Source organism: Mustela putorius, unplaced genomic scaffold (assembly GCF_011764305.1).
Source record: "Mustela putorius furo isolate JIRA1106 unplaced genomic scaffold, ASM1176430v1.1 tig00003853_pilon_pilon_pilon, whole genome shotgun sequence".
Taxonomy (NCBI): Eukaryota; Metazoa; Chordata; class Mammalia; order Carnivora; family Mustelidae; genus Mustela; species Mustela putorius.
In genome coordinates this window covers 78,617,397-78,644,630 of record NW_025422005.1, presented here as the reverse complement: position 1 = coordinate 78,644,630, position 27,234 = coordinate 78,617,397, and the positions used below count along the sequence as shown (strand labels likewise).

General features: G+C 38.0%; 1 protein-coding gene across 6 annotated transcripts in view; it reads right to left on the bottom strand.

Moving 5' to 3' along the window:
• Positions 1–25,385, bottom strand: part of MTF2 (metal response element binding transcription factor 2) — a 60,794-nt gene extending 35,409 nt beyond the window's left edge. For 3 of the 6 annotated variants that reach the window (XM_004752591.3, XM_045064868.1, XM_045064869.1), the window contains exon 1: positions 25,079–25,382. In XM_004752591.3, the coding sequence (XP_004752648.1) occupies positions 25,079–25,083 (5 nt within the window). In that variant the 5' untranslated portion in view covers positions 25,084–25,382. Of the gene's footprint in view, positions 1–25,078 lie in introns of all 6 variants that reach the window. The other 3 variants (XM_013056141.2, XM_013056143.2, XR_006601822.1) reach the window with 2 other exon arrangements.
• Between the last annotated feature and the right edge of the window lie 1,849 nt (positions 25,386–27,234).

The window sequence follows — 27,234 nt, the reverse complement described above, 5'->3', positions numbered from 1 at the left end:
TGCTGTGATAGAGAAGAAAATACCTATTCTGCTGCTATCTTAAACTTTTATCTGCCACAGGTTCCAAGCAATCTCATCTCTCAAAAAGCAAAAGCTGCCATCTATCCCAGGCTCTTTCCCACAACTTCTTCCCTTCTCTTGGAAAAGCAGTACATGTGTGGGTGAATCACATGTGAACAATAAATGTAACCTAACAACAGAGCCACTTTGGGGAAAATCTTTCACAAAGATATAGTTAAATTCACGTGGCCTTGGAAGGCCAAGGTAGGGCCTAGGTACAAGCAGAAGGCAATCTACTGAAGCTTGGGCCCCCATTAAAGCTATGGGGAAAGAATTCTCTTCTTTCTCTTAAGGAAGGCACAAGTAAAATGAAGCTTGGGGCTGGCAGAATTCTTTCTGGTTGAGGGTTCCTTGAAAGTAGAACATCAAAGGGGACCAGGGTCAGACCAAGAGAACAGAAATCATAAAGCAGGCAGCTTAATGACTGGCTCTACTCTAATCCTTAGTTTTAGAAATTATAAAAACATAACAATGCATACTTTAAAAAAATTTCAAGTAGATAGATAGGTTTAAAACAAAATGCAGTCGCTGCCCACCCAACTCTTCCCACATTTCAATACTGCTCTCCAGAGGCTGATGCTTTCTCAACTCTTTTCAGCTATTTATTCTGGGAGGCACTTCCATAGTTCTAAATAATATGCATGTGCTTATATTTCTCTTTTTAACTGATCTATTTCACATATGACTTATTATAAAAAAAATCATAACAACTCCCACCTCTATAATCTTACTTAACTAATTTCATTAAATCAGTAATGTGCTTTAAATAATCCAAACTGTAAATATTAATCACTGCAAAACTAAATGGCACACTCTCATTAAACAACCTTTCTTTCTTTTTTTTTTTTTAAAGATTTTATTTATTTATCAGAGAGAGAGAGGGGAGAGAGCGAGCACAGGCAGACAGAATGGCAGGCAGAGGCAGAGGGAGAAGCAGGCTCCCCGCCGAGCAAGGAGCCCGATGTGGGACTCGATCCCAGGACGCTGGGATCATGACCTGAGCCGAAGGCAGCTGCTTAACCAACTGAGCCACCCAGGCGTCCCTAAACAACCTTTCTTATTCACTTTTTATTTTTCCTGGAATTGCTTATTCTGAGCCTTTATGTATCTAAACTTACCTTAGTACTAAACTCACAATGGACTGTTTTCTGGATACTTTCCTTAAGTAGTTTGATGATATTCCCACTTATCCCATTCAACACTCAGCATTGATGATGAAAAATCTGGTACTTGAGTAGAGGTATTTAGTATTTACTAAGAAATGAATAAGCCACAAAGATAAAAGGTACAGAATAGGGAATACAGTCAGTGATATTATAATAGGAGTATACAGTGAGTGACAGCTACACTTGTGGTGAGCAGAGCATAATGTAGAGTTGTGGAATCACTGCTGTATATCCAAAACTATTATATAGTGTGTCAACTGTAGGTCAATAAAAAACACCATAAAAATCATAAAATAAAATCAGAAACAAAAAAAGAAGACACTAAAACTCATACCACAGATACAGAGGATTACTATAAACAATTATAAACCAATAAACTGGACAACCGAAAAGAAATAAATGCCTAGAAACATACAACCTACCAAAACTGAATCATGAAGAAACAGAAAATCTAAATATAAGAATTACCAGTAAGGAGATTAAATCAGTAATCAAAAAAGTGCCAAAAAACAGAAGTCCAAAACCAGACATCTTCACTGGTCAATCCTATATTCAAAGAAAAATCTCAAACTTTTCCAAAAAAAAAAAGAGAAAAGACAACACTTCCAACTCATTTACAAGGTCAATTACCCTGATACTAAAACCAGACAGGGACGTCACAACAAAGAAAATTATAGGATAATATTCTTTTTTTTTTTTTAAGATTTTATTTATTTATTTGACAGACAGAGATCACAAGTAGGCAGAGAAGCAGGCAGAGAGAGAGGGGGAAGCAGGCTCCCTGCCGAGCAGAGAGCCCAATTTGGGGCTCGATCCCAGGACCCTGGGATCATGACCTGAGCTGAAGGCAGAGGCTTTAACCCACTGAGCCACCTAAGTGCCCCACAGGATAATATTCTTGATGAACACTGATAAAACATTCCTTAACAAAATACTAGTAAACTGAATTTAATAATACATTAAAAGAATCATACACCAAGATTATGTGGGTTTTATTTCACAGATACAGGATGCTTCAACAACCACAAAAATCAATGTGATACACCACAGTAACAAAAAGAGGACAAAATCATATAATACAACAGATGCAGAAAAAGCATTTGACAAAAGTCAACATTTATAATAAAACTCTCACAAAGTGAGTACAGAAGGAACACACCTACCTTAACATAATAAAGACCATATATGACAAACATCATACTCAGCAGTATGAAAGAGAGAAAACTTTTTCTCTAAGATCAGGAATAAGACAAGGATGCCATCTTTCACCTATCTTCTTCAACACAGTATTGGAAGCAATAACTGCAGCAATTAGGCCAAAGAAAGAAATGGCATCGAAATTAGAAAGGAAGAAGTAAACATGGCACCATTTGCAGATGACATATTATACACAGAAAATCCCTAGGATTCCAACAAAAAACTGTTAGGACTAATAAATGAAATCAGTAAAGGTGCAGGAGACAAAGTTAATATATGAAAATCTGCTGTTTTTCTATACACTAACAACAAACTATCAGAAAGAAAAATTAACAATTCTTTACAACTGCCCCCCCTAAGAAAAATCCTAGGAATAAATTTAATCAAAGAGGTGAAATACCTTACACTATAAAAACTGTAAGACATCAATGAAGGCAAGTGAAAAAGACAGAAATAAATAAAGACAGTTCATACACATAGAACAAAAGAATACTGTTAGAATATCCATACTACCCAAAGCAATCTACATACACATTCAATACAATCCCTATCAAAATTCCAATAGCATTTTTCACATAAAAAGAACAATCCTAAAACATGTTTGGAACCACAAAAAACCCAAATAGCCAAAGCAATCTTAAGAAAAAGAACAGGAGCGCTTGGATGGCTCAGTGGGTTAAAGCCTCTGCCTTTGGCTCAGGTCTCGATCCCAGGGTTCTGGTATCAAGCCACAGGTTGGGCTCTCTGCTCAGCAGGGAGCCTGCTTCCCCACCCCCCACCCCACCCCCGCCTGCCTCTCTGCCTACTTATGATCTCTGTCTGTCAAATAGATGAATAAAATCTTAAAAATATATATAAAGTTTAAAAAAAAAGAAAAAAGAAGAACAAAGTTGGAGACATTACACTTTCTGACTTCAAACTTTATTACAAAACCATAGTAATCAAAACAGTATAGTACTAGTATAAAAAGAGACACATATGTCAATGAACAGAACAGAGCTCAGAAATAAACCCACATATATTTGGTCAACTAATTTAAGACAAAGGAATCAAGAATATATCATGGGGGAAAGACGGTCTCTTCAATAAATGGTACTGGAAAAACCGGAGAGCCCCATTAAAAAAAAAAGGATTTGGACCACTATCTTATACCATTCACAAAAATTAACTTAAAAATGGGTTAAATATATGAACATAAGAAACCATGAAACTTCTAGAAGAAAAAATAGGAAGTAAGCTCCTTGATATCACTCTTAGTGATAATTTTTTTGGATTTGGCAACAAAAGCAAAAATAAACAAATAGAACTATATCAAAACTAGGCTCTGCACAGCAAGGAAACCATCAACAAAACGAAAAGGCAACTACCGAATGGGAGAAAATATTTTCAAATCACGTATTTGATAAAGGGTTAATAGCGAAAATATGAGGGTGCCTGGATGGCTCAGTAGGTTAAACAACTGCCTTCAGCAGATTCATGATTCCCAGGATCCTGGGATCCTGGATCCTCGGGCTCTCTGCTCAGCAGGGAGCCGACTTCTTACTGTCTCTCTGCCCTTCTCCCCAGCTCATCCTCTCTCTTGCTCTGCTCTCTCAAATAAATAAAATCTTTTTTAAAAATTCATACAACTCGGGGCACCTGGGTGGCTCAGTGGGTTAAAGCCTCTGCCTTCGGCTCAGGTGATGATCCCAGGGTCCTGGGATCGAGCCCCACATCGGGCTCTCTGCTCAGCAGGGAGTCTGCTTCCCCCTCTCTCTCTGCCTGCCTCTCTGCCTACTTGTGATCTCTCTCTGTCAAATAAATAAATAAAATCTTGAAAAAAAAATTCATACAACTCAATAACAACAAAAACAAGATCTTGATTAAGAAATAAAGAGAAAGGGGCGCCTGGGTGGCTCAGTTGATTAAGCAACTAACTGCCTTTGGCTCAGGTCATGATCCTGGAGTCCAGGGATGAGTCACGCATCAGGCTCCCTGCTCAGCAGAGTCTGCTTCTTCCTCTGACCTTCTCCCATCTCACTCACTCTCTCTCTCAAAATACATAAATAAGATCTTTAAAAATAAAAACAAAACAACAACATAAAGGAAATGAGAAGATCTGAACTGACATTTCTCCAAAAATATACAGACAGCCAACAGGTAGATAAAAAGATGCTCGACATCACTAATAATCAGAAATGCAAATCAAAACCACAATGAGATACCACCTTACACCTATCAAAATGGCTATTATCAAAAAGACAAGAAATAACAAGCACTGGTAAGGATGTGAGAAACGCAAATTTTGTGTACTGCTGCTGGGAATTTAAATTGGTGCAATGGAAAACAGTATGGAGGTTCCTCGAAAAATTAAAAATAGAACTACCATACGGAGCACCTGGGTGGCTCAGTTGGTTAAGCATCTGCCTTCAGCTAGGTCATGATCCATGGTCCTGGGATCAAGCCCCTTGTTGGACTACCTGGCACAAGGCCGGGTGGGCAGGGGGGATGATGGATGCTGCTGCTTCTCCCTCTCCCGCTGGCACTCCCCCACTGCTGATATTCTTTTGTTGCCAAATAAATAAGGTCTTAAAAAAAAAAATACAATCCAGCAATTCCACTTCTGAATATTCATCTAAAGAAAACAGAAACACTAACTACAGATACATATATCCCCATGTTCATTGCAGCATTATTTACAATAACCAAGACATAGAAACAACCTAGGTGTCCTTCAATGGAAAAAGACACACACACACTCACACACACACAGGAATATTATTTAGCCATTAAAAAAGAACAATCTTGCTACCTGTGACAACATGGATGGACTTTGAGGGCATTACACCAGGTGAAGTAAGTCAGACAGAAAAAGACAAATACCATATAATCTCAACTATATGTGGAAGCTAAAAAAACTACAACAATAAAAAAAAACCAAAGCTCATAAAGAAAACAGAGCGGTGGTTGCCAGAGACAAGGAACAGGAATGGGTTAAATGGGTGAAAGAAAAAATACACACTTATAAAATAAGTAAGTCACAGGGATATAATGTACACCATGGTAACTATAGTTAGTTATACTGTACTGCATACTTGAAAGTTGCTAAGAATAAATCGTAAAAGCTCTCTATCACAAGGGAATAAATATTTTAACTATGTATGGTGATAGATGGTAACTAAAATCATGGTGGTGATTATTTTGCAATTTATACAAATATCTAATCACGATACTGTATACCTGAAACTAAATAATGTTATATGTCAATTTTAACTCAATTTTAAAAATGAAAAAAAAGGGGGAAGGGGCACTGTAGTAAATACAGGGTCACACCAGGGATTGAAATAAGAAAAATCCTAGATGTCATTTTTATTTCATCCGTTGGATATAAAACCTGGAGCACAGATCCCGGGGGGGAAAGAAAGAAAAGAAAAAAAAAGAATTAAAGTTAATAAATTAAGTATCCATCTCATGTTGAAGGGGGCAGGAGGAGAGAAGTAAAAGGGAAAGAAAATCAATGAAAGAAAAGCTTACAACAGAGAAAAACAATGGCACTAAAACTTGGTCTACTGAAAAGACTGATAAAACTGGCAAATATCCGGGGGAGATTAATCAGGAAATCTAGGAAGTAGCTGGATAAAAAGATGCACAGCTCAGAAAGAAAATCAGGTTTGGAAGTAAAGACTTGAAGTCAGAAAAATAGTGAAGGTATGTATTTGAAGCCCTGGATAGAAATAAGAAGAGAAACGGGATGAGAACTTTACTATAATAAAAGAGCAAAGTGAAGATTCTCTGCTCCTTCTCATGCTAAAACAAACAGAAAAAAAAAAAAAAACTTAAAACAAAAACATACTCAAAACAAAACAACAACAACAAAAAAACCAACAACACACTCCATCTTCAATCATACTAAAGTATACATGAAACTCCAAACCGCAATACAGGAAAATGGAAAGCAGCTGAAAGAATAATAAACACTAGTAAAATGGGGAAGATTAAACTTAAGCACGCAGCAGAAAAGAATGTTAAGAAGCAACCCACTTGTCCCACAGAACCCCAAAAGACTAAAGAATTGGCAGCACCAGACTGAAGACAGAGGTCAGGTGAGCTCGAAGAATAGAGTAATATGTGGAAGTCTGTATAAAAGGACTCTTGGATCCCTAGTCACATCTTCTATTTGTACTACCTGTATATCGTATCAGGAGATGAAAAGTTTATTCATTCAAAGACAAATCAAGGGAAACAAACACAAAGTACAGAGAGGAGAATAGGTGAAGTGCCCACTGAAAATGGGGAAGGTTTTCTTTATATATTCAAGTTTTAAAAATCATTTTTCAGGGGTGCCTGGGTGGTTCAGTGGGTTAAAGCCTCTGCCTTTGGCTCAGGTCATGATCCCAGGGTCCTGGGATTGAGCCCCGCATTGGGCTCTCTGCTCAGTGGAGAGCCTGCTTCCTTCTCTCTCCCTGTCTCTCTCTCTCTCTCTCTCTCTCTACCTGCCTCTCTGCCTACTTGTGATCTGTCAAATAAATAAATCTTTTTAAAAAAATCATTTTTCAACACCTAATGAATAAACGGATCTAGGTATTGAGTACCAGTGGCTTCTAAAAGCACAAGAGAAAGAACTACTGAATGCTTCTTGGGAGAACATACCACATCTATGAAGTAGTCATGCCAAAAAAAAAAGCAAGAAATCTGGAATAAGCTTCTACATCTAGCCACCAATTTATAGAAAATGCAGAGAAATGATGTTCAATTGCACAATGGGGATGTAATCGGCAAAATCCAAGCTGGGAAATTTATATGTCAAATGACTGGTTTCAGGGTGCCTGGGTGGCTCAGTGGGTTAAACCCTCTGCCTTCGGCTTGGGTCATGATCCCAGGGTCTTGGGATCGAGCCCCGCATCGGGCTCTCTGCTCAGAAGCCTTCCTCCTCTCTCTCTCAACCTGCTTCTCTGCCTACTTGTAGATCTCTGTCAGTCAAATAAATAGATAAAATCTTAAAAAAAAAAAAATGTCTGGTTTCTTCCACAAATAATCTCCCCCCAAAAATGGGTGGGAGGTAAGTAACAAAGATTTAAAACATGTATTTTTAAAGGATGCTCAACATCCCTAATCAGGGAAATGCAAATCAAAACCACAATGAGATATAACCTTAACATCTGTTAAAAATGGCTAAAATTATTTACCAAAAAAACCAACAACACAAGAAATAACAACTGTTGGGGAGAATGTGGAGAAAAGGAGCCCTCATGAGCTACTGGTAGGAACATAAACTGGTACACCACTGTGGAAACAGTATGGCTGTTCCTCAAAAAATTAAAAATAGAAATACCATATGATCCAGTAATTCCACTACTGAGTATTTACTCAAAGAAAACACTAATTCAAAGATTTATGTGTCCCTATGTTCACTGCAGCATCATTTATAATAGCAAAATACAGAAGCAACCCATGTCCATCAATAAATGAATCAATAAAAATGTGAAACACACACAGGAATATTACACAGCCATAAAAATGTCAATACTGTGCCATCTGAGACAACATGCATGGATCTCCAGGGATTTTGCTAAACAAAATAAGTCAGACAGAAAAAGACAAATACCGTATGATTTCACTTATAAGAGAGGAGGGACGTGGAGCAGAGGGGAGGGTAAGGGAGGAGGAGGACAAAAGGACGGAAGAAGGTAGGGAAGGGACTCAGTTGGTTAAGCCTATGACTCTTGATTTTGGGCTCAGGTCATGATCTCAGCAGTGTGAGACTGAGTCCCACCTCCAGCTCCATGCTGGGTGTGAAGCCTACTTAAGATTCTCTCTCTTTCAGGAAACCTGGGTGACTCAGTTGGTAAAACATCTGACTCTTGGTCTTGGCTCAGTTCATGATCTCAGGATCCTGAGATCGAGCCCCACATCTGGCTCTGTGCTCAGCAAGGAGTCTGCTAACGATTCTCTCCCTCTCCCTACGCCCCAAAAGGGGAAAAAAAAAAAAAAAAGAATGAGACCTATTGATACAGAGAAAAAAACTGATAGTTCCCAGAGGGGAAGGGTGGGGGCTGGGCAAAATGGGTGAAGGGAAGCAGGAGATACAGGCTTCCAGTTATGGAATAAATAAGTCATGGGAATAAAAGGCACAGCATAAGGACTACAGTCAATGATATTGTAATTGCAATATATTGGGACAGACAGTAGCTACACTTGTGGTAAACATACCATAATGTACAAACTTATGGAATCACAAGTCTATGAAAATTTATCACCCAAACACACTCTCTTTGGGCCTTAATAGAAGATTCCAAAGAGAGGCGGTAAACCAAAAAGGCAGACGTGAGAGGCACCTGAGTGGCTCAGCTGGTTAAGCATCTGCCTTCGGCTCAGGTCATGATCTTGGGGTCCTGGGCTGGAGCCCCGTGTTGAGCTCTCAGTGGGGAGTCTGCTTCTCCCTCTGTGCTCTCCGTCACCCCCACCAAATAAATAAATAAAATCTCTTAAAAGAAAGAAAAAAAAAAAAAAAAGGCAGACCTGAGATGCAAAGGAATCAACATGGGGAGATACAAAGGAATTCCCAGGGTGACTGTGAAGTCAAGCCCCAAGACTAAATCGTGCAGTTAAGTCCAGAGAGCAAGTACAGATTAGAGAAGAGATCCAGAAGAGCTCCAAGGGAATATCTCTAAGAAAAATAAATGTAACTGATAAATTACAGGACAGATAGTGTGGAAAAGCACACTCAAGACATTTTACAGAACAGTGGAAAGATGTGTGAAGATTTCAGTGTTCAAAGAAAACTAAGCACATTCTATTTTTTAATGAGGCAAATTTTAAATCCAGTTGTGGAAGAAATGTAATCCCAGAAATAATAGCTAAAAACAACTAAAAAATGTTTAGCATGGTTCTGAGAATTCTGCATGCAATAATTCATTTAACCCTAACCCATTACTTTGCCATATCAATATTCTATCGATTTATCAATGTTTATATAATCACACAAAGGAAATTTTTTATATAAGCATATTAAAAAACTTGAAGAGGCTATCAGAGAAATTCCTCATCTAATATTACTGAAAAAAAGTCCAAAATTGATGAATCAAACAATGCAATGCTTACTTAAAAATACAAAGAAACAGGGGTGCCTGGGTGGCTCAGTGGGTTAAGCCTCTGCATTCAGCTTGGGTCATGATCCCAGGGCCCTAGCATAGAGCATCGGGCTCTCGGCTCAGTGGGGAGCCTGCTTCCCCCTCTCTCTACCTGCCTCTCTGTGATCTCTTGTGATCTCTCTGTCAAATAAATAAACAAAAATCTTTTTTAAAAAACTCAAAAAATACAAAGAATCAACGGAGAGTTAAAAAGCTGGTGCCTCGGAGCACCTGGGTGGCTCAGTGGGTTAAAGCCTCTGCCTTTGGCTCGGGTCATGATCCCAGGGTTCTGGGATCGAGCCCCGCATCGGGCTCTCTGCTTGGCAGGGAGCCTGCTTCCTCCTCTCTCTCTCTGCCTGCCTCTCTGCCTACTTGTGATCTCTGTCAAATAAATAAATAAAATTAAAAAAAAAAAAAAAAAAGCTGGTGCCTCTGAGAAAAGTAGAGGGAACATATTAAAAAACCCGTATCTTTTTAGAATTTCGTAACTAGAGCGTGATGTTTCACACTCTTAGAAAGTAATATATATATTTTTTAAGTAGTTAGAAAGTAATATTTTAATTTAAAAAAAAATTTACTTACTAAGTGAAATGGCGCTCCAATACTAAGTAAACTAGGGGGCTTTTTCACATAACTACCTGGGAAGCTTTGATATGTTAAAACAAACTATAGTTTTTCCCTAACATTAGGCCACAAGAACGCCCTACTACCTCCCCCTCAATCAGCTCAAGAAACCAGTTTTATGGCAGTGGTTTTCAAATTTAATCAAGTCCATAAATCTGTGTCAATCTATAGCAACATAAGGAAAAACAAAGACAATATACTGAGTTAAATTAATCCATAATAAGCTGTTCAGCATTCTGAGCACACCCTTCTTACACTCTTAATACCTTTTCTTTAGTGAAACAAAGGTAGTTAAGCAGTAGTTTTTAAAAACATTCTTAATTTCCAAAATAAAAAGCTGGTAACCCTATGTCAGTACACTATCTCCACTCTGCCAAAGACAATTTTGGTTCATGAAAGTCAAGTCAGAGAAACTGTGGAAAACTCTTATTGGAATGACAGGCAAAAAAAATCCTCTGATGGAAGAAGTCACCACAAAAATAAATAAGATAATTCAGAGAAAAGAGTATCATTTAAAAAACAAAACAAAACATGGAACAACCACTAAGAAAACTAAGAAAAAGGAGGTAGTAAAGGTGCCTGGGTGGCTCAGTCAGGTAAGCATCTGCCTTCGGCTCAGGTCATGATCCCAGGGTCTTGGGATTCTGGGATCCAGCCCTGCATGAGGCTCCCAGTTCGGTAGGAAGGCTGCTTCTCCCTCTCCCACTCCTTGTGCTTGTGTTCCCTCTCTCGCTGTATCTCTGTCAAATAAATAAATAAGATCTTTAAAAAAAAAAAAAGGAGGCAGTAGTATGTACCTAAGAGGTTAAGTAAAATAAGTAATATAAACTGCTTAATGAAGTTAACAACTCCAAAGTCATCTGGGACCACAGGGTTTAGAAGCAAAGACTAATAGGATGAGTTTAGCTTACATTTTCTAAAATTTTGGCTCATTAAGGATCTCAAAGGAGGTTTTTGGAGTGGGAAATATTTGAACATTAATAAAAGCTGTTTCTACAAAAACAAAGAAATCGCTGAAACTAAAGGAAAAATAACCTAACCATAAACATTCATAATCTAAGAAACCTACTCTCTTCCTTCCATAGACTGATGATTAGTTCAGAATCTTCTGTGTAACAAGTATAATAAAAGCTGAATCAAACAATATTTTAGAAATGTGTAACTTAAATGACTTCATGTACATTTGACTGCATTTCAAATTACAACTGAAAGAAAATATTTTGCTTATCACTAGATCTCTAAAACTTTTCTTAGTGTCTGCCACAAAGTAGGTACTTAGTAATTATCTCTTGAATAAATTAGTGAAAGCCTATACTTAACAATATACATACCAGTCAGTAAGTCCTTCATCCATCAAGCAAATATGAATGCACATATTCTACTATGAATCCTATGAATGCATATATTCTACTAAACACAGCTCCAGATTTGTTCATGTATTTAAATGTAGAAATCAAAAGTCAAAAAGTCTTTTAAAATTGTACTTAATTTCATCTCACTTGAAAATTGAAACTAAAAGTAGAGGCAATCCAGCAGTCTCCACGTAGACCTCAAGTTCAGCCTGAGACCTCTAGAATTAAAAATAGTTTAGCCACCTAATAGGTCAGGCAATGACAAAGATGTTTACACTTTCAATGAGTGTGGCTTTAGCTCTCTTCATGAAATTATAGAAAATATATCTAAATAACTTAAAGTCTATGATAAAATTTCAGCTTTAGAGAATATTTCTGTATATTTAGACTTTTGCAACAAGTATACAGTATTTTTGTGATCACAAAAATTTTTAATATATAAGACTGTAACTTTTTAAAAAGATTTTATTTGTTTATTTGAGAGATCAAGAGAGCATGAGCAGGGGTCAGGGGAAGGGGGGAAAGAGAAACAGACTCCCCACTGAGCAGGGAGCCCACCATGGGTCTCCATCCCAGGACCTTGGTCATGACCTGAGCCAAAGGCATACACTTAACCAACCGAGCCACCCAGGCGTCTCAGAAAATATTTTAACTTGTAAAAAATTACAAATGATACTGTTAGATATAACACATCAAGTATTTTCAGAATGGCACAGAAATACCACTCAGATACAATATCAGATTTCAGGAATGTACTGGATTAAAAAGATAACTGGTTAAGCCTATTCAACACAAATCCACAGTCATCTGAACTATTTGTGCAAATAGAAAACAAAACGTCTCCACAATGAGAATTTAGAACTAGCTAATGATACCAGTTTGCAGATTCCTGACGATATATTAGTTGTGAGATGACCAGTTATCTTGTATATGTGATGGATAGTAGGTAACTACAGATTTAAAACACCAAAACCAACAATGCCAATAATATACATAAAAACATAGATAACTGCAAATATTCAAATCTACAACCGGTCAGGTTGATTACAATACATGAATGAAACTACACTAACAAATCAGGAGAAAATGAACTGAATGGAAAGTGCAAAATTTTAATTATAATCCTGCAGAATTTGGTCCTCAGATCAGGGAGGAAGAAATAATAAAACTGAGGTATCCTTACTTCAGGTCACTAACTCTGCCCCAGAGTTTAACGTTCCAATTCCTAGAAGTATGAACTGGATCTTGGATATCAGAGCAAACAAATTAAAAGTGCTTGAAAATAACATCACCTTACTACATAGTGTTTAACTTTCTCAAGAGTGTTCACAACTCATTTTCTCCTAATAACAAAGTCAGAAGAAGGAAGAGAGAAGATTATTCCCCTTAACCAAAAAGAAACATTAACTCAGAAGTAGAATCACTCTTGAAGTTCTAAAAATGTCAGATAATGCCTGATTACAACCCCAAACTCTTGACTCAATATATGTGGTAAACTCTAGCAAGCCACACTGTCTCTTAGACAAAGCTATTATCGGTATTTGTCATTTGGGATCCCGATTATGAACTGGTCATTAAAAAACAATGGCAGGGCGCCTGGGTGGCTCAGTGGTTAAGCCGCTGCCTTCGGCTCGGGTCATGATCTCAGGGTCCTGGGATCGAGTCCCGCATCGGGCTCTCTGCTCAGCAGGGAGCCTGCTTCCTCCTCTCTCTCTCTCTCTCTCTGCCTGCCTCTCTGCCTACTTGTGATTTCTCTCTGTCAAATAAATAAATAAAATCTTTAAAAAAAAAAAAAAAAAAAAACAATGGCAAAGCCAAAAATATTGTCAGACTTAACAACTGGTGAAATGAGATTCATTGCCATTATCAAGACTCTTGCCCATAGCATTTTTAGCCACAAGGCTTTTACTGGCCTAATTTAAGTCTACCAGTAATGAAAGTCATTTCTAGAGATGATTCAACTCGGTTAAGTTTCCTAGGATAGAACTAGCTGCCTGCCCCTGATTTTGACACAAAAACTCAAGGACATCTGTCTGCAGTTTATTTTTCCAAAGCTCTGCACTTAAGAGTTGCATGCAGATAAATACAAAAGGACCTTATAAATAGTTCAAACAACAAAACTAAAACATTCTAAAGTATTTACTATGCTGGACATGGATGGAGCTAGAGATTATAATACTAAGCAAAGCCAGTCAGAGAAAGACAAACACCATATGATTTCACTCAATTGTGAAATTTAAGAAACAAACAAATGAGCAAAGGGAGAAAGAGAGACAAACCAAGAAAAGAGACTCTTAATTATAGAGAACTGATGGGGAGAGGGGAGGTGGGTAGGAGGATGGGTTAAATAGGTGATGGGAATTAAAAAGGTGATGGAGATTAAAGAGTGCACTTGTCTTGATGAGCACTAGGTGATACATGAAATTAATGACTCACTATATTGTACAGCTGAAACTAATATAGTACTGTACGTTAACAATCCTGAAATTAAAACAAAAACTTAATTAAATTTTTTAATTAAAAATAAATTTTCCGGGCGCCTGGGTGGCTCAGTGGGTTGGGCCGCTGCCTTCGGCTCAGGTCATGATCTCAGGGTCCTGGGATCGAGTCCCGCATCGGGCTCTCTGCTCAGCAGGGAGCCTGCTTTCTCCCCTCTCTCTCTCTGCCTGCCTCTCTGCCTACTTGTGATCTCTCTCTGTCGAATAAATAAATAAAATCTTTAAAAAAAAATAAAAATAAAAAAAAATAAATTTTCCATAATGAATTTTTTAAAAGATATTTACTAGGCTAAAAAGGCTACAAATACAGCATCACAAGTTTTGCAGCTAATGTAAAATATATCTTGGCATCTTAAGATCTAGCCATACAGGACTTTTTTCAATTCTTCAAAAACCAAGATCTTTCCCACCCAAGACATCCATAGATACCGTGCCTACTATCAAAACTTCCTTCCCCACTCCTGCATTCTTTACATGCTGATTCTTCTAAGTAACTCTTTTAAAGTAGCTGAACTCTACAGTATTCTCTGTATAGCTGAGAGAACTCTTGTTCTTTAAAATCATAACCTGTAACTACATTTTTCTCCACTCTTTATTTTGAAAACTGCCAAATATAATCAGAAAAAAGTAACCATCAATATACTCACCAAGATTCAGCAATTAATATTACACAATTCTCTCACTCCCATACACACACACACATTTTTTGCTGATTCATCTGAAAGTTGCAGACATCATGACACTTCACCTATAAATACCAGCATGTACCCCTGAATGAATGACAAATCCCATACAGCCCCAAGACTATTATCAAACCCAGAAAATTTAACATTAATAATACTGCCTAATTTAACATTAATATTACTGCCTACAGTCCAAATACTCCATTTGACACAAAAATGTTCTGTAAAGCTTTTTTCAAAATCTAGGATCCAGTCAAAATTCACCCAAGTATTTTGTCATGTCTTTTCTCTTTCCTTTAATCTAAACTGTATCCTTGTTTCATTTTAACGGGGTATTTTTTTAAACCAACTGTCTTCTGACTTCTAAGCTGAATGGTTATATGCTACACATTCTGGATTTGTCTTATTGTTTCCTCATGATTAAAGTCAGGTTAAACAGTTTTAGCAAAAATAAGAAACTGATGATGCTGTGTGTTTACTTGTTCTGTGTGTGGGTTTGTGTGACCCCTTCAAAATCCTGCTTACCCCACAAAGGCAGAGTAAATGGCTATGTTGTTCAACAATGTATTTCTAGCATCTAAGACAATGTCCCACATAGGAAGTCCTCAATAATATTTGCTGAACAAATAAGAAAACGAATTCTCCATAGCATATAGTACCAATATTCAAGAGTGGAAACCAACAGATATTTGTTGATGTTAATTTATGTTTAACAGGTAATGCTGTTAGGATCCAAAACTGTATTATGAGAACATTTTGAAATTTAGTATAAGTCTATTTTCAGCAACAGGTAAATGCTCTTGTTTGTTTTGTTTCAAGTTTTTATTTAAATTTTAGTTAGTTAACATAACAGTATATTAGTTTCTAGAATTTAGTGATTAATCACGTACAAGTAACACCCAGTGCTCATCACAGCAAGTGCCCCCATCTTCCTTCCCTCCAGCAACCCTCAGTTTGTTCTCTATAGCTAAGAATCTGTTTTATGGTTCTCCTCTCTCATTTTTTTTCTCCAATGTTCATCTGTTTTGTTTCCTAAACTCCTCATATGAGTGAAATCATGTGGTATTTGTCTTTCACTGACTGACTTATTTTGCTTAACAAAATACACTCCAGCTCCATTCACATCATTGCATATGGCAAGATTTCATTCTTTCTTATGGCTAAGTAATATTCCATTGTCTGTGTGTGTGTACAAACACATACAACACCATCTCTTCTTTATCCATTCATCAGGTGATGGACATTTGGGCTCTTTCCATGATTTGGCTATTACTGATGCTACTATCAACATCAGGGTCCATGTGTCCCTTCAAATCAGTGTTTTTGTATCCTCTGGGTAAATACCTAGTAGTGCACTTGCTGGATCTTCAAGTAGTTCTATTTTTAGCTTTTTGAGGAACCTCCATACTGTTCCAGAGTGGCTGCATCAGTTTACATTCCTACCAGGAGTATAAAAGGGTTCCCCCTTTCTCTCCACTCTTGCCAATATCTGTTGCTTCCTACAGTGTTAATTTTAGCCATTCTGACAGGAGTGAGGTGGTATTTCATTGTAGTTTTGATTTGTATTTCCCAGATGATGAATGATGTTGAGCATCTTTTCACGTGTCTGTAAGCCATCCATAGTCCTTCTTTGGAAAAATGTCTATTCATGTCTCCTGCCCATTTCTTAACTGGATTATTTGTTTTTTAGGTATTGAGTTCGGGAAGTTCTCTATAGATTTTGAATACTGACCCTTCATTAGATATATCATTTGCAAATACCTTGTTCCATTCCAAAGGTTGCCCTTTAATTTTGCTGACCGTTTTCCAGTAGGTAAGTGCTCTTAACCAGAGGTGCATAAAATGCTATCTACCTTCTAATGGAGAATTTGTGCAGATTGCTATCAAAAAGTCCTCAGAAAGTCAACAGAGGGGTTCAAGCACTCATAAAAGATTAATGTTGAGGACAGGAGGGAATGACACTCTATTCTCGATGAAAATTGGTTTATTTAGTTCCTATATGTTTAGAGCACCTTGGTATTAGAAAACTAATTCTAAAGGAAAAAAAAGAAACAAAAATCTCTCTCAGGAATAGTTAAGTGGTACATGTGCTGGCCACTCAGAGATCTGAAAGTTCAAAATTATTGAGCTCTGGGAACTTGAAATCAGGAGAAAGTTGACACATATTTTTCAAAAAGCTGAGGAGCTATACTGAGACATACATGCAAAGTTATTAATGCACAACAAAAATTATTTTCTTTTAAAAAATCACTTTTGTTACGTACAAACCTTCAAGAACAGGAACATGGTAGAAGGTCTATTGGTCATGCAACTTCTTCACTCAAAGGCAGAGGTTTATTTCAGAGAAAACAGAGCTACAAACATGAAATTCCTCAACTTATCCTTCCCCTAAACCTATCCAAAAGAGCACTTACCTAATTCACTTCTGTGAAGAAGACATACCTCTTTTCTTCATTATTAGAGAGTAATCTCACTTTATCAATTACCTGCTTTATTTTAAATCTTAATTTTGCATGATGTAAATATGCCATAATCAAAGTCAAATTAAAAACAAAAACAGTTCTTACAAATTATTCCTACAATTTTCTCCTTATTTCACCAATAAAATTTTAAAAATACATTCCACTTAATCCATTACAAATTGACTGTCCTGATTACTTTTAACAATTACATCAAAGACCTCCAAATGACCAAATACCAGACAATGCTCTAATTTCAGTTCTCACCATACTCCATCTTTGTGTAATAACTGATGGTCATGACCTTTTTCTTTAAATTCATTTTCTCTAGTTCCTGAGAATTTTATCACCTATATTAAGTGACTCTTCTGCCTCCCTTCTGATGTCTCCATACTGACTCTTCCTCCCCTGCCAACCCTTTAACATTGGGAGTGGTCTTCCCTTCTTTTGTCCTACATGTTCTGCTTGTCTTAATGTTCTCCTAATGCCTCACTTAATATTTTTAAAACGACATTATTTATTTTGGGGAGGGGGAGAGCATGTGAGACAGACCATGAGCAGGGAAGAGGGAGAAGCAGACTCCCCAAAGAGCAGGGAGCCTATTCAGGACTCAATCCTAGGACGCTACCTTACTTCACTTAATTTTTATCTGTTAACAACTTCTACATCTCCAGCCCCATCCTGTCTCACAAGCTTCAGACTCTTACTGCCAATTTCCCACTAGACATCTCAACCTGGATTCTCCAAGAACCTTTACCTTAACAAAACTGACATCTTCTTCAAATTCCTCCTCTTTCTCCAGTTAATGACTCTACTAAGTTAATGCCATTCTTGTCTCATGAGTTCTTAATCTAAAAGCTATTATTTGATTCTTCCCTCTTCCTGACCCTCCAAATATTCACCAAGTCCTAAGTATTCGTTAAAGATCACCTCTCAAAAATCCCTACAACCACTACCTTATTTCAGGATTTCAGGTCATTATCAGCTCAGCTCTTGCCTGCACTACTACCATATACTTCCCTAACTGATCTTTCTGCTACCAACCCATGCACTTTCAGTCTGCGGTATAGAAAACCTGCTTTAATCACTCGTTCACCTTAACAGCTCCAACTGTTGGTCCTACTGCCCAGAGAAGTCATTAACTAAAGGACAATTTTCACATTTTAACTCTATGAAATGTAGATCTGTATTATAACTGGTGAAATAGTCACCAACTAGCCAGGTAGTATGAGTAAAGTACTCCTCATTGCCAATACATACGAATACACTAAGAGCATCAGCATCAAAACATAGAGAAATGGTGTTCACAGCCAATGGGGAGGAAATACTAAAGAAAATACTGAGGCATGCTTTATCCATACAGACACCAAATGGTTTTGGGGTGCGGTACACAGTAAATCAGACATGTTCAGCTGGTTTCCCAAACTGAGAATCAAGAATAGACCTGTTTGAGTTAAAGAAAAATCTGCAGTATAGCCCAGCACCAATTTTTATATAATTACTTCAATTCTCATATAGATTTGCTTAAGAAATACTGTTACCAATACTCAAGACGAAACCAAATTGACACTGTGAGGAAGCTGTGCTACAAAATTGAAAAAATGATTCAGAATCCACACACACCATAAACCTTACAAGAATAAACCAGATCAACAAAGTTGCAGAATACAAGATTAATATGCTACAATCAAATGCATTCCTACATGCTACCAATGCATAATCTGAATGAAATTAAGGAAAAAGTTTCATTTGCAATAGCACCAAAAAAGAACAAAATACTTAGGAATAAATCTGACAACAAAAAAATGTAAGGCTTGGGGTTCCTGGGATCAAGCTCCATATCGGGCTCTCTGCTCAGCGGGGAGCCTGCCTCCCCCCCAACACCTCTCTGCCTGCCTCTCTGCATAGTTGTAATCTCTGTCTGTAAATAAATAATAATTAAAAAAAAAAAGTAAGGCTTGTACAATGAAAACTACACAACAAAGAAAGCAATTAAATAAAACCTACATAATTGGAAAGAAATTATCCCATGTTTCTGGATGTTAACATTCTTAAGATGGCAATTATTTCCCAAGTCCATCTACAGATTCATTACTATCTACCAAAACCCCAGCTGCACCTGTTCTGCAAAAATTGACAGACTGCTCCTAATATTCATATAGAAGAACAAGAAACCCAGAATACCCAAATAATACTGAAAAAGAAGAAAACCAAAGGACTAGTACATCCCCATTTTAAAAGTTAATACAAAGTAACAGTAATCAAGACATTATTATGCAAGCATAAGGACACATAAGTGGAATAAAATTCATAATCTGAAAACAGATCCTTACATTTATGTAAGGTCTTTGAAAAGACTGTCAAAACAATACAATGGGAAAGAAGAGTCTTTTTAACAAATGGTTCAGGGAAATTGGCATTTGCACCTAAAAAAAAAAAAGGAAGCTGGACACCTACTTCACACCACATACAAAAATTAACTCCAGGGGCGCCTGGGTGGCTCAGTGGGTTAAAGCCTCTGCCTTCGGCTCAGGTCATGGTGTCAGGTTCCTGGGATGGAGACCCACATCATGCTCTCTGCTCAGCAGGAAGACTGCTTCATCCTCTCTCCCTGCCTGCCTCTAGGACTGCCTGTAATCTCTGTCTATAAAATAAATATTTTTTTAAAAATTAACTAAAAATGGGGCAAAGATTAAATTTAAGAGCTAAAATTATATAATTCTTTTTTAAAATATTTTATTTATTTGAGAGACAGAGTGAGCGAGAGAGCGCACAAATTGGAGGGAGAGGCAGAGAAGAGAGGGAAAAGCAGGCTCCCCACTAAGCAGGGAGCCCAATGCAGGGCTCAATCTCAAGATCCTGGCAGGATCATGATCCCAGCCGTAGGCAGACACTCAACCAACTGAGCCACCCAGGCACCCCTAAAATTATGTAATTCTTGGAAAAAAACATAGGAGTAAATCTGTGTTACCCTGTGTTAGGCAACATTTTCTTAGATATAACATCAAAAGCATAAGCCCCACATCCGAATCCAGCTCCCTGCTCAGCAGGTAGCCTGCCTCTCCTTCCCCCTCTGCTTGGTGCTCCCCAGGCTTTTGCTCTCTGTCAAATAAATAAATAAAACCTTTAAAAAAAAAAAAAAAAGCAAAGCATAACAAAAAAAAGGGACAAATTAGACTTCATCAAAATTAAAGCCTTCTGTGCATCACAAGACATCATCAAATGAAAGAACTTGAAGAACAGGAGAAAAAAGTTGCAAACCACACATCTGATAAAGGGACTTCTATCCAAACCACATAAACAATGCTTACAACTCAACAATGAAAACATAAATAATCCAATTTTTTAAATGGGCAAAGGACCTAAATAGACCATTCTCCAAAGGTATAAAAAAGGCCAATAACTACATGGAAAAGGTGCTCAACATCACTAGTCATCAGGATAATGCAAACCAAATCCACAATGAGATACAACTGCACACCCACTAGAATGCTTATAACCAAAAGACAGACAAGTACTGGTAAGGATGTAGAGAAACTAGAACCCTCAGAGCTGCTGGTGAGACTGCAAAAAGGTGCAGGCTCTTTGGAAAACAGTTTGGCAGTTTCTTGAAATGTTAAATACAGAGGTGTCACCTGACCCAGCAGTTCCACTCCTAGATATGTACCCAAGAGAAATGAACCACATATCCACACAAATCCAGTAATGAACATTCGCTGCAAATAAAAAACTATTAACTGCAAAATGTGGAAACAACCAATGCCCAACAACTAATAGATTAACAAAACGAAATATATATCCATACAAAGAAACATATTTTGGCCTTAAAAAGGAATGATACATGCTATAACATGGATGTATCTGAAAACATTATGCTAGGTGAAAGAAACCAGACACAAAAGGCCACATATTATATGGTTCCATTTACATGAAATGTCCAGGATAGGCAAAATATAAACACAGAAGATTGGTTAGAGGTTGCCAGGGGTAGTGGGAGGGAATAATGGAAAAGTGACTGCTAATGGTTAGATTTTCATTTTGGGCTGATGAAAATGTCCTGAAATTAGATAATGGTGATGGTTGCACAACTCTGTGACTAAAAAAAAAAAAAAAAAAAATCAGTAAATTTTACCTTAAAAGGGCACAAACAAGTGAGTTATATAAATGATAGATTAATTACCTCAATAAAGTCATTGACAAAGTATACAGTTAATGTATGTAAATTTTACCTTAAAAAGCTTTTTAAAATAACAAAAACAACGGAGAGGAGTGGTGAGTGCAGAGATACAGATGAAACAAGCATGGATACAAAAAAGTTTATACTATTCTGTTCCCTTAGTACATAACTTCTAAATTTTCCTTAATAAAAAGTTTAACTGATATATTAAAAAAACAAGTAATTGTTTAAAAATAACAATGTAGGGGCGCCTGGGTGGCTCAGTGGGTTAAGCCTCTGCCTTCGGCTCAGGTCATGATCTCAGAGTCCTGGGACTGAGCCCCGCATTGGGCTCTCTGCTCAGCAAGGAGCCTGCTTCCCCCTCTCTCTCTGCCTGCCTCTTTGCCTACTTGTGATCTCTGTCAAATAAACAAATAAAATCTTAAAAAAAAAAATGTAAACTAACTTTCTTAACATCGATCTTTGCTCTTGTTTGACAAAGGAAACAGAATCATATATTAAAAGATCAGAGAAGGGGCACCTGGATGGCTCAGTCATTTAAGCCTCTGACTTGGCTCAGGTCATTATCAGGGTCCTGGTAGGGAGCCCTGAGCTGGGCTCTGTGCTCAGTGGGGAGTCTGCTTCTTCCTCTCCCTCTGTCACATCTCCCCCCACATCCCCCCCTCACATCTTCCCTCCACCATGCTCACTTGCAAGTAAATAAATAAAATCTTTAAAAAAATAAAAAAAGAAAAAAGAAAAATTAAATTAAATTAAATTAAAAATAAAAAAAGATCAGAGAAGTTGCTACCTTCTTCATTCTTTTGTAGAGATATGACAGAAAACTAGGTGTGAGGCACAAATGAAGAATACTTTACCTTAAAAATGTACAAAAAGAATTTCAATCCTTAGTTCCAAGATAGTTCCTTACCCTTGGGTTCCTGTGGTTTCCATGATTATTAGATGTGACAATTTTTTTTTTTAATTTGACAAAAGGAGAAAGATCACCAAGTACACAGAGAGGCTGGCGGGGGTTGGGGGGGGATCGATCCCAGGTCCCTGAGATCATGACCTGAGCCAAAGGCAGAGGAGTAACCTACTGAGCCAACCAGGCACCCCTAGATGTGACAATTCTTAATAAATAAATGCAGTAACCCAATACTATGCTGTCTAATACAGCAGCCACTAGCTACATATGGCCATTTAAAATTTAGTTCTAATTAGTTGAATTATAAATCCAGTTCTCAGTCACACCAGCTATATGTCTAGTATTCAACATCCACATGCGGCTTTGCTACCACAGTGGATAGATGAGATACAGTACACTGCCATCAGTGCAGAAAATTCTATTGAAAAGCACTACACCAATACATAAAAAATACCCACACAGAAATTTATACTTTTTTTTTAAGATTTTATTTATTTATTTGACAGATCACAAGTAGGAAGAGAGGCAGGGAGAGAGAGAGGAAGAAACAGGCTCCCCACTGAGCAGAGAACCTGATGCAGGGCTCGATTCCAGGACCCTGAGATCATGACCTGAACTGAAGGCAGAGGCTTTAACCTGAGCCGCCCAGGTGCCCCAGAAATTTATACATTCTAATTTAGGGTTGTTATACTGCATTTTAATGCAATAAACCCTGAAAAACAAGGAAAACAAAGCATAAAAATATCAACCAAAGAATACTATTCATGAAGTCCAGACTAATTAAAACAGCAGTTCAATTTTACTTCCAGAACCACCCAGCTACAAATATTGGCTATGACAACAACTCAGGTGCAAATTTCCCTATCTGTTAAAATAGATTATTACTATATCACCAGTTTCCTAAAGCCAGATATAAAGATTATGCTGAAATAAGAATAAAGCAAATTACCCTTTCAGTCAAGGATCTAATGAAAGGTGTATTTATAAATCAACGACATCAAAAAATTTATGACCCACACCAAAATACACAGAATAAAATCGCTTTCCAAACTGAGCTTTGCAGCAACCAGCATAATTAAAAACATCACTAAATATATTTTGTTTAATCCAGAAAAAAGTTTAACTGGATGACTTCTATACTTCTAGTTCTAAAATTGTGTATTTCATCCTGATAGGTAGGTACAGATTTCCGTTAATGCCATTAACATGAATATGCAGCATCAGGAAACAGGTGCACTCTTAATTCAAATATTTTAGAATATTTTTAGCACTTAAAAAAATACCTGAAGGTGAGCAAACTTAAAATGTGAATTCGAATATGCTTTTATATTTAGGAACCTAAAAAAACAAAAACCATTTCACCTTGTATTCCCTCTCAAGCTATAACTGCAAATGTTTGGAGTGTCAATAACATTCTAAATATCAAGAATGAAATGTTCCATATTAAGAAATTTAAAATCAACTCCTTCCCTGCCAAAATTACTGAGCACCTAAAGCTGTGAGTCAAAATGGCTCCATGTAAAGCATTTTCAAGCCTTTGAAAGGGTCACTTAAAAATATAAGTACATTTTACTTTACCCTTATAAAATACTTTCAGATTCAGTCTTTGCAATCTACTGCCCAAAACAAAACAACACAAAAAAGGAATTCTCAAGAGAAAATGAAAACATGGAAATTGAAACCAGCGTGTAAGCAACCTATACAGAAGGGTCGCATGGAATCAATGCTGCAGGAGAAAGTTACTACTATCGCAGCATCTGAAGTCAAATTAATACAGGCACTATTTACATATTTCTAGTTCTGTACTGACCTCATACGGTACTTTCTGACGTTATACATAGACAGGCCTACCTAGGTCTTCATATTTTTATTTGTAAATGGGTCTAACTTTAACGTAAGTTAAATGTTTTAAAGAATAGAATAACATTCCATATCCCTTTTCCATTGTTCACTAACCCTCACTGTTCGTCAGATCACCCCGATAAATCCATCTGTTCCCTCTAGTTGCTTCCAAAAAAAGAAAAAAAAAATTCTAGCAACCAAAGACACCAGATTGTAAAACACACACTCAGAGTTAAGAGTTCTGGCACTACCAAAATATGTTAAGAAATCTTGGCAAATCAGTTAAAATCCCTTGAACCGTAATTACCTCAGTTGTAAAAATGAATAATACATATCTACATCCGAGGAGGGATGAGTTAGATTTCATTGTCCGCTCCAAATATTAGGTGTCTCTCTGCCACCTCACATTTTCCCTCCCCTTTCACCCCTTTAAAGCTTTCAGGGTTTGCTTCCAGGCTCAACTTAGTATTTCCCTTACCCACGTACTCCATCCTGCCCTTCTACTCAGCCCCTTACTCCAATTCCATACAATTCCACCACCCTCCGGTTCCAAGCTGCTACTTCCCTTTGCGCCCCCTAAGGTCCCAGGCAGCACCTTCATTCAGCTCCCCACGTCTCCCTCAGTCCGCATTTCCTAACGGCTCCTCCCCTCGGTTCCCCACCCCCTCATCACCAGGTTCATCCTGCCCCTCCAACCGTCTCCCGCCCCCAGGTTCCTTCCTGCCCCTCCAAACACAGCTTCCCCGTCTCAACGTTTCATCTTGGTCCTCCAACCGACTTCCCCAATGCCTTGCTCGCTCCCTATTTTATCCAACACCTAAATGACCACACCATTCTATCCATCCTTTTCAACATATACATAAATGCAAGGGACCCACATACACACACTGGAGATCCCACCCCCACTTCGATCCTCCATCTTTTATACTTGCTTCCTTTCTTCCTTCTCCCCCCCACCCCCACCTCCTCCGGAAGAGCGTGGTTCCCAGGCCAAGGTCTCTCACCTCATTCGGTCACTTCAGTGGTGCCAACCGCTTCATACAGGAAAAAACAACCAATCACGTCCCCTTGGGCGCTTCCCCTGCGAGTCCAAGCACTTACTGGGCACCCGCCCCACCGGGCACCCCGCACATGCACACGCGCAAACCGAGGTCCTGGGGACGAGGGTTGAGAGCAGAGTGAGCCTTCTTACACCGGCCTCAAACACAGCCCACTTCTTTACAGCCCTTCGCCATTTTGGTTTCCCGCGGACCGCCGGTGCATTCTGGGTGCGCGGAGCGACTCTGGTGCCGAATGGCAGCTCTCCAGGGCAGCGAGTGGGCGGGGACTGTGCAGCAAGCGCGGAAGAACACCGCGCTCTGCGTCCCTGGCCGAAGCTGAACAAAGAAGGACTCTTTCACGTAGCGGTGGGAGTTAAGTCCTTCCGCCGCCGGCGCTAACACAATAGTGATCGCTGCGTTCCTGTCCGTATGCTGTGTTACTGCTGTTTCTCTTGTAAAGGAAGGTGTCGTGTCCAGTCTGCGTTGTGCATTTTTTATTTCCGGAAAAATGCAGCAGTGCGCTCTATATCTGGTCTTGCCGACTTACTTTCATTATCTTAGATAAAACACGTTTCTTCTGTCTTTACCTGGAGGCCTGCTCTTCGAATTTCCTTCACCGAGGAGACCCTGGATGTCAGAATTAAATTTTGCTCTGCGATTATAGTCCAGTCCCAAATTCCTTATCAGGAGCGCCTTGCGTAGAAGATTTTCGGAATTTTTTTTTCCTTGACAGTGAAAGTTTTTCTGTGTACCTGCTTTGCAATCATTCCTAATTGTGATGAAATCTGAGAATAATACCTTGCAAAGTGATTTATTTTAGGAATACAGAACTTTTCTCATATTAGGGCAAACCCTTAGCCTGCCAATATTCTGCTGCCGACCGGAAGTCCATGTGACAAACTGGAAGGGCATGCTTAGTTACAACCCAACTCCTCCTAGTAGCCACCTGGGGTACCTTTGTTCATAATTTTGTCAAAATATATATTTTTAATTTTAAAATTATTTTATGTTTTTATCTCATTATATAACAGGGATAATTAATACAAGGATAAATTAATACAGGTTTCTTTTCTCTCAGAAGAAGTACATCTTGGGCCTAAACTCACTTTGCTCACATTTCAAAAACGATTCTCCCGCCCATAATCTCAGGATTTGGCAAATAAATATTTGTTCTATCCAAACCATTCAACATTTTAAATATTTTAGTCATACTTTCTACTCCTTTGCTTCTCCTAATAATTCTAATCAAATTTAAGTCTGTCTGAATACAGCGTCTGCTACCTTTCAAGTTTCACTTTCTCTGAATTCTATTATAAAGTAGTTTCTCATAAATTCCTCTTCCATGCCCTTAACACTTTTGGTTGAGAAGAGTTTTGACTTAAAAAAAAGTAGATACAGTTCACAAATGAATAAAGATATTACACAAATGGATATATTTGCTGTGCAGCAAAGCCTAATCATAGAACATAAGTTCTGGAGAACATTTGGTCTAAGTTCTCAGTGTTTCTCCCAAGGGGTCATCAAGCCACAACTTAAACATCTTCAGTAGTTCAGTTGCTCAGAGTAATTTCAATTTCATCAATCCTAGTAATTAGAAAATTCCTCCATCTATAAATGTACAATCTGCCTTTTTTTTTAAGATTTTTATTTATTTATTGGACAGAGATCACAAGTAGGCGGAGAGGCAGGCAGTGAGAAAGGAAGGGAAGCAGGCTCCCCTCTGAGAAGAGATACACACCCACCCACCCACCCCACCCCATGCAGCGCTGGATCCCAGGACCCTGGGATCATGACCTGAGCCAAAGGCAGAGGCTTTAACCCACTGAGCCACCCAGGTGCCCCTATTAATCTGCTTTCTTATGTTTCCCATTTACTGGTCTAACTTTTGGCCTCTTTAGCCACAGAAAAGTATTCTAATCCCTTATACATTACAGAAGCAATGATGCCTATTTAAAAAAAAAAAAAAAAAAAAGAAGGAAGGAAGAAAGAAAAAGCTTGTCGTTTTTCTAAAGTGCATCAATTTAATTTAAGGAAACCAGGTGCTCAGGGTATCGAAGTCACTGACGGAGTCATGGTATAATATAAAGAGTATCCATAACTGAGGGCTTAGAAATTTCAAC